A 16,650-nucleotide genomic window follows, 5' to 3' on the forward strand; every position below is an offset into this window, starting at 1 on the left:
AGTCCCAGACAAATTGGTTGGAACTATAGTAAAGAACAGAATTATTAGACACAGAGAAACACAATATGTTGAGGAAGAGTCAACATGGGTGAGGCATGGTCTCTCTTTACAAAAGCCATCTATTAGAATTCTTTGAGATGGTCAACAAACGTGGACAAGGGTGATCCAATGGATATAGTGTACTTAGACTTTCAGAAAGCCTTTGACAAGATCCCTCAACAAAGGCTCTTAAGCAAAATAAGCAATCATGGGATAAGAGGGATGATCCTCTCATGGATCAGTAACTGGTTAAAAGAGGAAACAAAGGGTGGGAATAAATGGTCAGTTTTCTTAGTGGATCAGGTAGTGAAACTAACTTTGTTGAGCCACAAATGAAGCACGCCCAGAAGATCTGAGACTCTCTTAGGTGACTCTCGTATAGATTTTTCCCCCTTGGGGGAGACACCAGATGCTCTGAGTAAAAAGCCTACTTGATGAAGATGTTCACTTTCAGTTATCTCTAAAGCTCACTGTAGTCAACGAAAAGACTGCCATTGACTTCAATGGGCTTTGAAGCAGGCCCCAAATGCTAAAATTACGTAGCCTATAATTGGAGAGCATGGCCCTACCCCCATCACAATAAGTTTATCATGAACTATTATTCAATGTTTTAAATACTGGAAATGACATTGGTTTTTGTATTTTGGCTCTGATCCTGCAAGTTGTTCCGCAAGGGGAAATTCTTTGTAAAGCCCTACTGAAGTTGGGCTCTCCACGGCTGACGGCATACATAGCTTACAGGATCTGGCTCTTTGTCATGACATCTCAAATTTAACACATGGGTCAAAAGTCCAGTTAAAGTCACATTTCCACAAGTTTTCCCATGTTTAAGGTTACGTTATTATTTTTAAATGTTTTTGTGTATGTAAAATACCAAAAAGAGAATTCATATGTTTCCTTAGGTCATTTACTGGTTTTTTTACTTGAATCTGGTTATTGAAAAGGGTATTTTTAAAGATTAGTTTACTTATTTGTACTATTTAAATTTACACTTATTTTTTGGACAATGAATCAAAATATTTCAGTTAGTTTTGAGGCATTTTTACTTTTAGGTTCTGATGTGTTAACTGTAGTGTTTGTTTACACCTAAACATTCCCCTTCATTGTATAAAAGCCACACTCTATTCAACTGAAATGTTAAAAAGCCATGAAGACATTTGTATTAGAGATATAGTGTAAGATTAGATTTGGTTCAAAAGCTAGGTTTTGTAAAATCAGGCTTCCACATTTAGTCTCAGGCAGGAACACAGACAAAATCTAGGTAATTAGAAGACTGATGTTTTTATTTAAATTTATTTAAATGGAGACATTTTTAAACACATGACCTACAACATTTGCAACTCACACATGCAGCACTGAGATAGTTTATGATACCGTACCTTGCAAGTGAAACAGATTAGAAACTGATTAATCTACTTTCATTGTCCAAGCTGAAATGTAAAATCATACTACGTAAACAGCAAAAACCAAAATATTTGTTTCTTTCAGGTATAATATTTTAAGGTGTCATTTGCAATGCAAGAAAAAAAAGCTGTCATTCAGAACTGAGGCACTCCCTTTAATTTTAGGTTTTGTAAAACTTAAGTTTCAGGACAAAGCTACCTGGCAATGTCTCTCAAGGTTAATTTATACCTTTTTAAATTGGATTTTGGTTAGGACAGCATGGCATCAATTGGTTTGCAAAGAAATCAAGGGAACTCTTTAAACACAAGCAAGAGAGTCTTAAAAATTGAATGATGATTGGTTATGACAATCTGTTTCTAAGCGCTAGCAGGGAAAAGATGCAAAGGAATCAAATGTAAACCATTTCCAGTGTGAGCATGGTTTGTTTCTTATTCATTCTGGGATAAGTGACTTCCATTCTCCTTCAGATCCATATACTTCATGTGATGTTCAAATGGTTGATCTACTGTCAACTGGCTGGATCATGCTTCTTTTACCTTCACCTTTTAACATCATCCACTTATTGCAATGAAGGTTTGGTCAACACAATTGACAGTAGCAAAGCTTTGTTTGTTAAAGATGACCCATAAAAGTGGGGAAAATTGCCTCCTCCTCTTTTCTATTCTTATCATGCAGAAAGGGGGCCTGAAAGTTATTTGTTATTTTTAATATTTTTTTACATTGGAAATTAAGTTGCCTACTCTGTTTTTTCCTGAAAGGCCGTGAGTAGGATTCTGACATCACAGGTATCAAGAAAGGAAACCTCACTGAAAGGGGAAGTGATTCTTATTTAATTCAATTTTAAGCATTCTGAATTTGTGTTTTAAAATAAATGCCAAAATTAATATTTGGAAAAAGATCTTCATCAAAGACTGAACATCCAGCCTCTTAATTAATGATGAAGAAGTCTCCCAAATCCATTCCTTGGGGGGCCTCCAATGAAATCTCAAAATATGGAAGACAAGACCTGATGTTCCTGATATTTTTAAAGATAAAAAAGAAAAATCAGCCTCTTTATAGATTATAAAAGATCAAAAAAGTCCCAAAATAATTTCCACCCTGTGCCAATTACCTTTAAAAAAGGGGAGACAGGCCAATTTGTAATTCAAATAGATAAACAAAACCAACACAAGCTTTCTTAAAAAAATTGAGTTAATTTACTAATGAAATAGTTTTGTGAACTACTGTATTAAGCCAGCTTTTTGAATTTACTTAAACTGCTGTTTATGTTGTTGATGAATGAAGCCATAAGACCAATTTAGAGAGATCGTTGTACTGCTGTTGTATCAAATTGCAACATTTATAGAAAGTGCCAAGAAATAAGATGTCAAAATGTAATGAAAGATAACAGGAAAATTCAACATAATATGTAATAGGAAAAATTTGGTAGGCATTGACATGACAGCTTGAACAAGCTAGATACAAAACCCCCAGATTTGAGCTGGGTAGAAAACAGAGTATCTGTCCAGCAGGAAACTGAGTTTGAGATTTTGGTCTGAATCAGAATAAAATGTCCTTTCCTGTGGAAGGAAATATCCCAATATGGGAACATACCAGTGCCACTGCTGCCTGTCTTTCCTGTCAACCAGCCCTGCTGCTGGTAGGAGGAAAACCCCCAGACTGATGACAGGAAGGCACCCCAAGATCCAGGCAGCCTGGTCTGGGATTCCTGGCTGTCAAGTTCTCCAGGTGAGGCAGGCCACCTGGAGAGCTGACATGGAGCAGGGGAACCTTGGGAGCCTGGAAACTAGGGATGCAGATGAGCTTGGGAACCAGGGCTCCCAGCCAGCCTCCCAGGCAAGCTGCAAAGGAGATGGTGCTTCTGAGGAGCCAGGAGCCTGAGAACCAGGGCTGCCAAGTCAGATGGACAAAATGGCAGGACCAGGCAGGGTTCTGTCGCATCGGAAACCTGCCTGGTTTCCATCAGAATTTTGTCAAAATATACACATTCCCACAGAACAACTAATTGGCATTTTCCAATGGAAAAATGTTCTGTCAGAAAACTTATGACCCACTCTAATGTAGATGGTTGCTTCTGGTAAGGACTTGAGTTCCCAGATTGTCTAAAAAGAATTGCTAATACTTTAAAGAGCCTTGTGGTTAATTTGATACAAACTAAGAGTGATAAAATCAATACAGGAACTGGCATACGTTGTTCTTTGCCTATGCCAGGTGAACTTTGTCAGAGGCTAAGAACAGTCATTGCTAAAGATTTCTCTACATCTGCTATCAGACTCCTCAAAAAAACAAAAAAAAACATCTGATGACAGAACATAAAGACTTACAAGATCACTTAATTATATCTTGGGCTGCAAATACTGCTCGGAAAACTTGGAGCTGAGAAAACCAAGGGTTGGGGTCGGAGTGTTCAAATGAAAGAAACTAGAGAGAGAAAAATGTACAGAAAGACATCCATCCAAATTACAAGGGAGAGGGGAGGATCTACCAGTATAAAGAATCATTTCTAAATCTGTTTTGCTAACTTTGTCTAGTTTACTTGAAGATTGTTTTCATGAAGAAAATCAACAGGTTTCCTAAGTGAATCAGTCAATGTTGGCATTAAAAATAGTAATTTTGGTGAGAAGTACTAGAAAAATGAATAGCATAAGGAAAGTCACAGCATATCTATCATACATCCCTGTGTCCTACTAGAATTAGAGAGAACAACAACCGAGTGGTACTTACCCCTCTTGTGGTCTGTGCAAAGCATGTTCCAATCTGTAAGTGGAACAGCTTTCTGTAGTTACACTGGAAGTTAGTAACAGAAAGACAAGACCCTGATTTGATAAGTATGACTGTAAATTCCTGTGAAGAAGTCTCTCTCGAAATGTCATTGTCTGGTCTGTATTACGTCTGAATTTGTACCAGCCTATCACATTCTGGGTAGGGAAAAAAAAAAGATTTATCTAATCAGTGTTACCATTCCCTAGAATTACACAACCATATAACAAAACACACACACACACGTGAAAAAGTCAGAAGAGGGGTCAGCCCTGAACTGAATTGGAATTCTTTAAGATCGTAGACCCTGATTCAGCAAACAGGCTTGACTTTAAACACACAAGTAGTACCATCCCTATTCAGCAAATCACTTAAACACAAGTAGTTCCATTAGAACTACCCCTGCTTATACATTCTACTGAGTTGAGGCCTTACTGAAAACATTTCATACCCCTCACGTGCTGAGAATATAAATCTATCAAAACTGGTTCGCTTTCAAAGCTTATGCCCAAACCATTAAGCTTGCTCCAAATTTGGCCCTGTACCAGTACACCTCCCCATCCGACTGCAGTGTCATCCTGTTTATATATTCTGTTCTGAAGCAAGGGCGTTTGATGAAAAATAAACTATTTGTATTTTAAGTCAGACAAGAGGATGTCAATCTGATTCAGTAAATGAAAGGGCAAACTCTTCCAATGCATGTACTAAAATTCCAATAAACTGAAATCCAACTATCTGTGTTTCAAGTGAACTGTTTGAACTGAAGAACACTTCTTTGATCCAAATACAGAAGAGGCCATATGATCTCACTGCAACATTTAAATGGTTCACTTGGGAGATGAGGAAAAAAAATCCAACAGCAGCACAGAAGAGGGAATAAGTATTCCCCTAAATAAAAAAGAAAAAAAAAAGGATTGCTTTGTGAGGAACAGATTTCAGTACAGTTTAGACTTTTGTCATGGGCTGAAAAGACAACAAAAGGGAATAAGTACCTAAAGTGAAATTATGGAATGAAACATAACTAAAATATGAATCAACATAGCAATTACAGAGTCAGCACAATACCCTGCATAAAACCCCAGAGTATGGATTATTTTTAAAAATAAAATACCTTTTTGCAACCTGATAATATTTTCTTCAGTTCAGGCTCATTCAGTTCACCTGCAGAGTTATAAAAGCTAGAAGAGATCATAAGAAGGATCAGAGAATAAAAGGTTACATTCCAAAGTAAATATTTCTTAAAATTATCTAGCAACCACCTCATTTCAATCTGATCCAATGTTATTAAAACAAAGTCTAGTGGGAAACACCTTCCCAGTACATCCTGATTTTCTTGTTTACACCTAACAATAATAAAAAAAATTAGGCCTGTCTGAAAGTGATATTGAAATAATGGCATCCGTTATTCACATTCTAAATACAGATATAGGCCCCAATTTAGCAAAGCATTTAAGAACAGTGTGACCAAAAGCACCCCACACACTAGTGTAATAATTTTTGTGCAAAATATACCTTTTGAGGTATCATTTAAAAACTAACACTCACTGATAATCAATACTCTTGTGTAATGTTTATATGAAATGCGTATTAACAATTATGAACACAAGATGAAATTATTACTATAATGTCAGGTTTCAGAGGAACAGCCGTGTTAGTCTGTATTCGCAAAAGGAAAGGAGTACTTGTGGCACCTTAGAGACTAACCAATTTATTTGAGCATGAGCTTTCGTGAGCTACAGCTCACTTCATCAGATGAAGTGAGCTGTAGCTCACGAAAGCTCATGCTCAAATAAATTGGTTAGTCTCTAAGGTGCCACAAGTACTCCTTTCCTTTTACTATAATGTGTTTACCAGACAACTCTGGGGAGTGGGTAAACTGGTTTCTCAAAAACAAAGGACAAGCTGATGCCTCTAGCCAGGTATCATCAAAGTTGATTGGCAATCACCTGTCAAGTGGCAAAGAATGGGGGCAGGAACAGATGGATCTGCATTTTAGCAAACAGCAGCATAGAATCTCTTTCACAATGAGACACCATATCTCCATCCTTACAGCTAGAATCAACTTTATCTCGGGGTAACCCTCAGGGAAATGCATTTCAAAGGGTGAGTGGACTATAAAAGTGAGATGCAAAAACACAGCAAGGGTTCTCTCCCTTTCTCTCTTTCACGTAAGACGACAAAGAAACCAGTCCTTTGACTTTGGGGTAGTTCCTGACCTGAGAATTTGGTCGGCAATTAAGGATTTTACCTTGAACCAAGGCTAGCTGGTTAAGTTTTAGCTACTAGAAAGTATTTTATCTTTATTTCTCTTGTGACCATTTCTGACTTTACTTGTACTCACTTAAAATCTCAGTAGTTAAATAAACTCGATGCAACACATCCCTAAGCCCATGCCACTTCCCACAGCCCCCATTGGCCTGGAACTTCAAACCACAGCCAGTGGGAGCTGCAATCGGCCGAACCTGCGGACACTGCAGGTAAACAAATCATTCCAGCCCGCCAGTGGATTTCCCTGATGGGCTGCGTGCCAAAGGTTGCGGATCCCTGTTTTAATCAATACTAACCTAGTGTTGTGTTTAAACTGAACTGTTTTGGAAACTCCAATTAAAATAACAAACTGTTGCATATTGACTCCTTACAGTGCCAATGGACCTCTAATATCTGAACTGCCCAGGAGAGGGCTGGATAGTGCAGAACACATGTTTTGGGGAAAATTTGTGACTGGGAGGGTGTTGAGGTCACAATAGCTGGTGGAAGCCAGAGTGTGACTTGAGTGTTGCTGACAGGCTGCTGGGGTCAGAGCTATCCCTATATACAGACACTCAACGTGTGACCTGCGTGCTTTTAGGCTGTTTGTAAGCATTCCAGGTTGGGAGCTACAACAGCAAAGCATTGTGAGGCACCCAGGGTTACAGGGACTGCACCCAAAATGTGACACACAGGGTTTAAATATTTAAATGGAATAAGGATGGATTTATTACATGCTTAAGGGCTTTCTTGAACCATGGCCACAGAAAGTCAGTAATGGTGTGGTGTGGCATGGCTTGAAGGTTTTAGCAACATGAGTTTGGACTGGGTGTATTGAGTGATGTGGGCTCATCTACATTTTTCTACAGCATTCATCATGGTATATGAATACCTGTAATAATCCCAAATGAATGCCAATAAAACCTTTATACTACCACTGTGATGTATTCTGTATTGGCCACATCATTTTTATTATAAAACATTTTAAGTGTTTGAGGGTTATAACATTTTTTTATTAGGACTATTTTTCGTATCCCTTTGCCTGTGAACCTTGCTACTGTGAGTTCAACTGTACATGCCATAGAGAAACAAAAAAAAGACACTTTTTAAAACTGCTAAAAATGACCTAAAATAGATTTTATATATATCACATTTAATGCCAGTTATCTAAGGATCTTCTACAACTAGAAGCAAGTGAAGTGTAGCTCACTGATAAGTTGACATCCTTTCCTATGGTATAAAGCTTTAATGCTTTCACTTCTATCCCTGATGGGTCATAAGATATCCAACCTTAAAGTGTTACTACCTCGAGCCAGTGTAATTCTGGGCGGAAATTATACACCTGTGGGAAGAAGTTGCTTTTTGTTTTTAAATGAAGCTATTTTTAATGTTAGAGTGAGTCTCAGGAAGATTACATAGTGCGCACAGTGCAGATCGTGGTTCTACAGTTCATAACACGCGTGGTATACAGTATATATATTCATACATGCACACAGATATAAGCATACAGTATACATCTAATAAAAAGTACTTAAAACTAATACAATATTGTACCAAATGGATACATAGGCATTTCGTATCTGTGTCATTTGGAGAAGCTGATACGTCATTCACCACTAGCTATGTTATCTCTTCATTCGTAGGACGTGAGCTTAACTGATGTAGAAACCCGTCATTTAATTTTGTACATGTTTAGTCAATGATACTAACCTGAAAAGCTGATAGCATGGAATATGTTTTTGTATATCTGAAAGAAAAACAATATATTACTCTGGCTCCACGTACTCAGCACTCTCATTCTTCTGCAGACTATATTTATAGCCATACCCTCCTGAGAAGTAAAAATTTTATCAAGGGACCTTTTAAACTTAAAACAAACACTAAACTCCAGTATTGACTCACACTGGGTCACAATAGTAGACTCACAATAGTAAGTCTTTAAAAATAATCCTGTGGTTTTTCAATTCTACAGGGAAACCATCTACATGTTTAGGTGTGTTTTTCAATAAACTATTTTTTCCCCTTGTGCTTTGCCAAGCAAGAATCATGGCCAGTTTTTCCCATTTTGTTCTCTTCATTTTTTGAGAACAAGAGTAAAAATAAAACATACACTTAATCAAACTGCCTTGTATTTTTCAGTTTAAGGCCCAGATCCATCGAGCATAAGAATACGTACCTAATACCAATTAATTGTAATGTTCTTTCTAGTTTTGCACTCAGCATCAGAATTATTCTTACAGTTAAACTTTTATGCAAGAATATAGTTGTTTCATAAATGAAAGTTATTGTTTGTATTTCTATAGTGCTCACAGTAATCTAGATGTTTTCAAATACATAATTCAGTCCAAAGTGACTCTCCTGGTTTTCAACATCCTGCATGGAATTGATCCTGGTTACGTAAGAGAGAGTCTCTCTTGGACTACAGCTGTGTTCCAGTGAAGCACTAGAGCTGTTGGCCACTGGGGTAGGTTCATTACTATAGGATGCAGAACCTTCACAGGAGCTGGATCAAGAATATGGAACTCACTACGAGAAGAAATAAGGACAACTAACCTCTTAACATTCAGAGCTAAATGCAAAACCCTCTTCTTTGCCCAAATCCTCCCACAGTAGTACTCATTGCAGAGGGGAGTACTAGGTCTTACAACAGCACTCACTTTTATAACATTATGTTCAAGTGATTTTTTTCACAGGGTCAGCTTCTCTTATGTTCATTTTTTCTTCTCAAAGGTTCATATAAAATATAAGATGACTTCCCAGCACTTAATACCTCCACAGAAATTTGTTTTTAAATAAACTTCAAGTTGGAAATATCTGAAAGCCTGCTTGATAATAAAACCTGAAGAAGAGCTCTGTGTAAGCTCAAAATCTCTCAAAAGCTTGTCTCTCTCACCAACAGAAGTTGCTCCAATAAAAGATTACCTCACCCACCTGGTCTCTCTGATAATAAAACAGTCTTTGACACGTAAGCACGTTTCATCTTCGAGGCACTTAAGTATTAATGAATTAATCCTCACAGCACCTTCTGAGAAAAGCAAATAGCATACCTATTTTACGAATGGAAAAAAGGACCCAAAGTCAACCTGGGTCTAAATGAGCTGAACTTCATGGAATTCAAAACCGTTCCAGATTTCATCAGGATTGAATTTGGTCCAAAAGAGGTTAGGTGACTTACTCAAGGCAACAGAAGGAGTCAGAGGCAGAATCTGTTTTTAATGTGACTTCTTGGTACAGAAGATGTATTCAAGAAAATATAAACTCATACTTTTGTTTCCATATATCTAGAACTATTAGATAAAATATTTTGTTACATTCATATTTTCGTAAAAATTTCAAAACGTTAAAGAAGATGAAATATGAAAGATTATCTTACAAAATGATAAATACCACATTTAAATACAGCATTGTGACAACATTCAGTAGTCTTTGTTGCCAGTCTGAGGCCCAGATTCAGTAAGGTACTTAATCATATGCACTGTCCCACTGAAATCAAGAGTAGACTCACCAATTGTATAAACAACTTCAACATCATCCATCTGAGAGTCAGTAATGCTGTTCTTGGCTTCACCTTTCACTTCTCCAAGGAGGAAGCCTTCCTTTGTAAGGGGAGCAAACAGAGGAAAAACATATTGGAAATAATTAGGGCTCTCGATTAATCACAGTTAATGCACGTGATTAACTAAAAAAATTAATCACAATTAAAATAATTAATCGTGATTAATCGCAGTTTTAATTGCACTGTTAAACAACAGAATACCAATTGAAATTTATTAAATATTTTGGATGTTTTTCTACATTTTCATATATATATTGTATTCTGTGTTGTAAATGAAATCAGTGTATATTATTTTTATTACAAATATTTGCACTGTAAAAATGATAAACAAAAGAAATAGTTTTTTTCAATTTACCTCATACAAGTACTGTAGTGCAATTTCTTTGTCATGAAAGTGCAACTTACAACTGTAGATTTTTTTCTGTGACTCAAAAACAAAACAATGTAAAACTTCAGAGCCTACAAGTCCACTCAGTCCTACTTCTTGTTCAGCCAATCGCTAAGACAAAATTTTGTTTACATTTACAGGAGATAATGCTGCCCTCTTCTTATTTACAATATCACCAGAAAGTGAGAACAGGAATTTGCACGGCACTTTTGTAGCTGGCATTGTAAGGTATTTACGTGCCAGATACGCTAAACATTTGCATGTCCATGCTTCGGCCACCATTCCAGAGGATATGCTACCATGCTGATGACATTCGTTAAAAAAACAATGCATTAATTAAATTTGTGACTGAACTCCTTGGGGTAGAATTGTACATCCCCTGCTCTATTTTACCCACATTCTGCCATACATTTCATGTTATAGCAGCCTTGGATGATGACCCAGTACACGTTATTCATTTTAAGAACACTTTCACTGCAGATTCACAAGAAAACGCAAAGAAGGTACCAATGTGAGACTTCTAAAGATAGCCACAGCACTGGATCCAAGGTTTAAGAATCTGAAGTGCCTTCCAAAATCTGAGAGGGTTGAGGTGTGGACCATGCTTTCAGAAGTCTTAAAAGAGCAACACTCCACTGCGGAAACTACAGAACTCGAACCACCAAACAAGAAAATCAACCTTCTGCTGGTGGCATCTGACTCAGATAATGAAAACGAACATGCGTCGGTCCGCATTGCTGTGGACTGTTATTGAGCAGAACCCGTCGTCAGCATGGATGCATGTGCCCTGGAATGGTGGTTGAAGCATTAAGGGACATATGAATCTTTAGCGCATCTGGTACGTAAATATCTTGCGACATCTGCTATAACAGTGCCACGAGAACACCTGTTCTCACTTGCAGGTGACATTGTAAACAAGAAGCGGGCAGCATTATCTCCTGCATATGTTTGTCTGAGCGATTGGCTGAACAAGAAGTAGGACTGAGTGGACTTGCAGACTCTAAAGTTTTCCATTTTTTGGAAAGTTTTATTTTTGAATGCAGTTTTTCTTTTACATAATTCTAGATTTGTAAATTCAACTTTCATGTTAAAGATATTGCACTACAGTACTTCTATTAGGTGAATTGGAAAAAAAAGAAATAGTATTTTACAGTGCAAATACTTTTAAGCAAAAATAAATATAAAGTGTGCACTGTACACTTTGCATTCTGTGTTGTAACTGAAATCAATATATATGAAAATGTAGAAAACATCCAAAAATATTTAAATAAATGGTGTTCTATTATTGTTTAATCGTGCGATTAATCACAATTAATTTTTTTAATCGTGCGATTAATCACAATTAATTTTTAATCGCTTGACTGCTCTAGAAATAATGCTTTTATTGACAATGTTAAAAAAATCTACACTCCATCATCTGGACAACGAGCTGTGGGAGACAGGAGTTCTAAAATTTACAAAAATAATTTATCAAAGCAAACATCTTGAACTTTTAGCACTGTCCTTTATTTTGTGTGGCCTGCAATCATTTCCCCATATGATTTACTGCCACAAACAATAGTGCAGTCAAAGCACAACAGAAAAGCCCACAAGTGGTGGAGCAAAATGACTCTCCCCAAATGCTTACTCTACTTCTCCCTAAGTTCAGCAAAAGCATATAGGAAGGAGAGACAGCAGGAATAAAAGATAAAATAGCAAAAAAGGAAGCATTTCACAAGACTAAAAAACTATAAAGGTGTGGGATGGATGGCATTTTGTTTTTAAATACACAAATATGAGTGCAGAAAAAAATCTGGGGATCTATGTATTCTTTCTTGCTTGCTTTTTACTTCTGTTATGCTTCCTTTTTTAAATAGTTGGAATGGGATGCAGACTTAGTTTTAATGACCACCTGTCAGACTTGGACCTAAAAGTTTGGCCAGCTCTTAACAACTATTCTATAACATACTGAAGTGAGCTGTAGCTCACGAAAGCTCATGCTCAAATAAATTGGTTAGTCTCTAAGGTGCCATAAGTACTCCTTTTCTTTATGCAGAAGTAGAAAATGCCACTTTTACACCACACAACACAGTGTCGCTGAGTTACAGTTCTGAAAGACATCAACTTCCTGACATTAGTGTCCTTAAATTCTAACCACTAATGTTGCAATAAAAGAGGTTTTAATACAAAAGATTCGTTTCTAAAAAAAGTTAAAAACTAGATCAAATGTATGTTGCCAAGATAAAAGTGTGTGTGGATCCTGACATCTAGGACTCTAGTTTTAAAATGCAGTTAAAATCATAAATTGCATCAGGCCTGTAAGCAATTTTCCAGTAGCTATAACTTCATTTCCAAACTAATGCCCTGATCTGAAACTACTGTAGATCTGCATGGCCAGATTTGAGCAGAGCCCCACTGAGATCAGTGGAAATCTACATGGGGAGAGGGGTCTGCCAGCATGAAGGAGCTTGCAGGATCAAGGACCAAACTTTTTGTTAAACAAGGCAAAATACACTTATCTTCACTTAGGACCAAGATAATCAAAATCTCTGATATTAAAAACAAATCAAGTTTATCCAAGCACGAAAACAAGAGCCCAGAACATTCCCTAAGACCTGGGCAGAAAAGCATTTCAGGTGTCTTCCTCCCCAGAAATAAAATACATTTCAGCACAAATGTGTAATTTGGGGGGGGGGGGGCGGGAAATGGTGCACTTCTGGAAATAACCCTGATCCTGCAATCACATCCATGTAGTTAGATCTTCAGCCTTGTGCACGGGCACAAGAGTCTGCCCATATTGATCAATTTACAGGACCGGAGCCTACCTCTCTTTTATCATTATAACCACATCATTGCTACCACCACCTACGTAAGCGGGGGGCTGCTTTCAAATTGTGGTGACATCTGAAGTGAGGGAGATTTTAAAAGAAGGAGAGTGATGTTGCAAAATACCTCATTGAAACACAGGGAGCAAAACCCTTCCCCTTCACACAGCAAGAGGTGATTTATTTGTAATCAAAACAGTGCCTTGAAATCAATCCCCAAAGGATCTGCTGCCCCTCTGGCACGGCCCTGGCCCTGGCCCTGGGCGGCAGTAGGTCGGGGCACACTTTACACACCGTTATTTACACGCAGAGGGAGGGGGCCGTGGCGCTTACACGGTAGCCAGCAGGAGAGGGGCTGGAGGGAGCCGGGAGGCATGTAGTGAAAGTGAAACCAGGGGAAGCCACTGACACCCAGCGGCGGCTCCCCCGCCCAGAGGAGACTCAGGGGCAGCGGGCGTGTGGGTGTGGGTGTGGGTGGGGGGTGGATGTAAATCTACTTTTTAACCTCAAACAACCGCCCCCCTCCCCCAGGCAGACCCCCAGACCCCGCCTCCCCTCTCCTCCGGGCCCCAGGCGCTCCCCCACGGGGCGAAACCTGCCCCCGCCCGCGGGCCCCCCCCCGGTGCCATTGTCCCCGCTGGGGCCGGGGCCGGGCCCGGGCGAGGCGGTGCTGGCGGCTCACAGTGTCCGAGTCGGTGTTGAGGTGCTGGAAGGCGAGGGCGCCAAAGACGAAGCCGGAGAGCAGGGCCGAGGTGCTCTCCCCCTCCATGCTCCCCACGGCGGCCTGGGCCTGAGTGGCCGCGGGCCGGAGCAACAATGGCAGCGCTGGGCCGGCGCGTGAGAGACCCCTAGTGCCCAGAGGGGAAATGGCACCCGCCGGCTGGCGCGGGGACGGACACACACACACACACACACACACTGCTCTGCGGGGGGCACACGTACACACACACACACACACAATGCTCTGCGGGGGGCACACGTACACACACACACACAATGCTCTGCGGGGGGCACACGTACACACACACACACACACAATGCTCTGCGGGGGGCACATGTACACACACACACAGAGTGCTTTGCTGGGGGCACACGTGCACACACACACCGCGTTGTACCGGGGGCACACACACACACACAGAGTGCTCTGCGGGGGGCACACGTACACACACACAGAGTGCTCTGCGGGGGGCACACGTACACACACAGAGTGCTCTGCCAGGGTCACACATACACACACTGCATTCTGCCAGGGGCACATGTACACACACACACACACACACAGAGTGCTTTGCTGGGGGCACACGTGCACACCCACACCGCGTTCTACTGGGAGCACACGTACACACACAAAGTGCTCTGTTGGGGGCACACAGGCACACCCACACCACGTTGTACCGGGGGCATACACACACACACACACAGAGTGCTCTGCTGGGGGCACATGTACACACACACCCAGAGTGCTCTGCCAGGGTCACACATACACACACTGCATTCTGCCAGGGGCACATGTACACACACAGCACTCTGCCCGGGGCACACGTACACACCCACACTGCGTTCTGCTGGTGGCAAATGTACATACCCTCACCGCGTTCTGCTGGGGGCACATGTACACACACACACAGGCGCAGATCTTGGGCATCCCCACACACACAGCCAGGGGTGCTGGAATAATGCGTATAGTGTGGGTGCTGAGAGCCATTGAGCCAAACTAATCGCTCACTGTGTATAATGGAAACCACTTCAAGCACCCACAGCACCGCTAGTTCTAGCACTTCTGCGCACAGCCCCCTTCTGGGGGCACCCCTCCACACCCAACACACAAGCCCTCTGCTGGGGGCACACCCCCAAGCGCACTCAGAAACCTGCACCATGCTGGGTTGAAATCTCTTAAAAGGCATTTTGGACCAATGATGTGTGGTGTGTAATTGGTTACCTGAGTCACAAGGCATTGTTTCTGCTCTCTGAGTGGACAACTGACATTTTTTTTTAAACAGGAGAATAATTAACTTTCTAGAACAAATTCTCAGACAAATAATACTTTATATGGATACAGCACCTAACTCAGGGGGACATCAGCATTTGGTTCTGGTCCTGAACTAGAACTGTTACACCTTAGTGTGGCTACGCTCTTAATCCCAGCCTAAACTTAAGCCAGAGCTAGATCTGAACATTACAACCTCAGCCCCTATTTCCTTATTTTATTACTATTAGGAAATAAGACCTTGCATTCCTTGCACACTTGAGCTCTAATCCTTCAAGCTCTTCTGCTCAGGCAGCCTCCTGTGCTCAAATGGAGCTCTGCTGACCTCTGGCAATCCCTGTGGGTGTCATGTTCGTCCTGCATTGATCAGCTTGCAGGATCAGGGCCCTGAAGAGTCATAAAGATCATGCAGAACCCTCACTAGTAAAGAAACTGAACTCTTCTTTCTGAAAGAACATTGGGGGAGGGAATTATAGGATAAAACCAAAATGGTTATTGTCTAACCCTGAGCTAGTTTATTTCCTCAGCTAATATTATTTCCAGGAGTCAGAACTCTGTCCTAGGGAAAGACTTCTGAGGAGGGTGAATGTAATTGCTGTAGACTCCATTAAGAAGTGGGATTTTATATGGTGGGAAAGTGTTATCAGCTGTTTCTGGCACAAGGTGTGACATCCATAGTGATGCAGACAGAGCTGCCCTTTGTTTAGCTGAACGGAGTGATTCTCCCCCATATGTATATTTAACAGAAACATTTTTAGGTTGTTTCATTTCAATATATATCAGATGGATTTCTGACAGGAATTTTCAAAACAGCTTATTTGTCAGCTAGTACTGACCATCCATCTTCTTACTGAAAATTTCAAAATACAGTTAAACACTGTCTGATGCAACTATTATTTTTTAAAAATCTGGCCAACATTTTCTGCATTCATGACCTGGACATATGGAACTTTGGTCAAAATTCTCAAGCCAGGGCACCTAAAATTAGGCTCCTTATTCTGTGTTTATTTGATTAAAAATAAATGACTTTATTTTCTGAGGTGCTGAACACCAACAGTTCCCACTGAAGCCAAGTGAAGTGAAAATCAGGCCATGTTTATTTATGTAGCTGAATATAGGTTTAGATGCCTAACTTTAGGCACCCTCATTTGAAAACCTTAGACCATAAAGAAGTTTCACTGGGTGTGGAGAGGTAGGATTGCCTCCTCACCATCCCAGATCACAAGCATAATGCTGTGTAGCAGGGAAAGTGAAGAAGAGGGTGGCAGCTTCAGACCAATGCCTGACATGCACTTACTTGAGGTTTAGATTATGTCTACACAACAGCTGGGAGGGTGCTTCCCACCACAGGTAGACAGACAGGAGCTAGCTCTGCTCCAGCTAGTGCACTAAAAAGTGTGGCATGGGTGCGACCCCCTGATTTATTATTCTATTTAATTATGGCTCTTCAATTAGTGTACAC

At 40.2% G+C, this 16,650-nt stretch overlaps 1 protein-coding gene across 2 annotated transcripts in view; it reads right to left on the bottom strand.

The window, feature by feature from the left end:
* ABRAXAS1 (abraxas 1, BRCA1 A complex subunit) overlaps nucleotides 1–14,042 on the bottom strand; it is a 23,376-nt gene extending 9,334 nt beyond the window's left edge. Inside the window, exons 1-5 of one of the 2 annotated variants that reach the window (XM_048847847.2) lie at nucleotides 13,881–14,042; nucleotides 9,956–10,046; nucleotides 8,161–8,197; nucleotides 5,315–5,381; nucleotides 4,168–4,361 (exon numbers count right to left, since the gene is read on the bottom strand). In XM_048847847.2, coding sequence (XP_048703804.1) covers nucleotides 4,168–4,361; nucleotides 5,315–5,381; nucleotides 8,161–8,197; nucleotides 9,956–10,046; nucleotides 13,881–13,967 — 476 coding nt within the window. In that variant the 5' untranslated portion in view covers nucleotides 13,968–14,042. The remainder of the gene's footprint in view (nucleotides 1–4,167; nucleotides 4,362–5,314; nucleotides 5,382–8,160; nucleotides 8,198–9,955; nucleotides 10,047–13,880) is intronic. The other variant, XM_048847848.2, reaches the window with a different exon arrangement.
* Between the last annotated feature and the right edge of the window lie 2,608 nt (nucleotides 14,043–16,650).

Source organism: Caretta caretta, chromosome 4 (genome assembly GCF_965140235.1).
Source record: "Caretta caretta isolate rCarCar2 chromosome 4, rCarCar1.hap1, whole genome shotgun sequence".
NCBI lineage: Eukaryota > Metazoa > Chordata > Testudines > Cheloniidae > Caretta > Caretta caretta.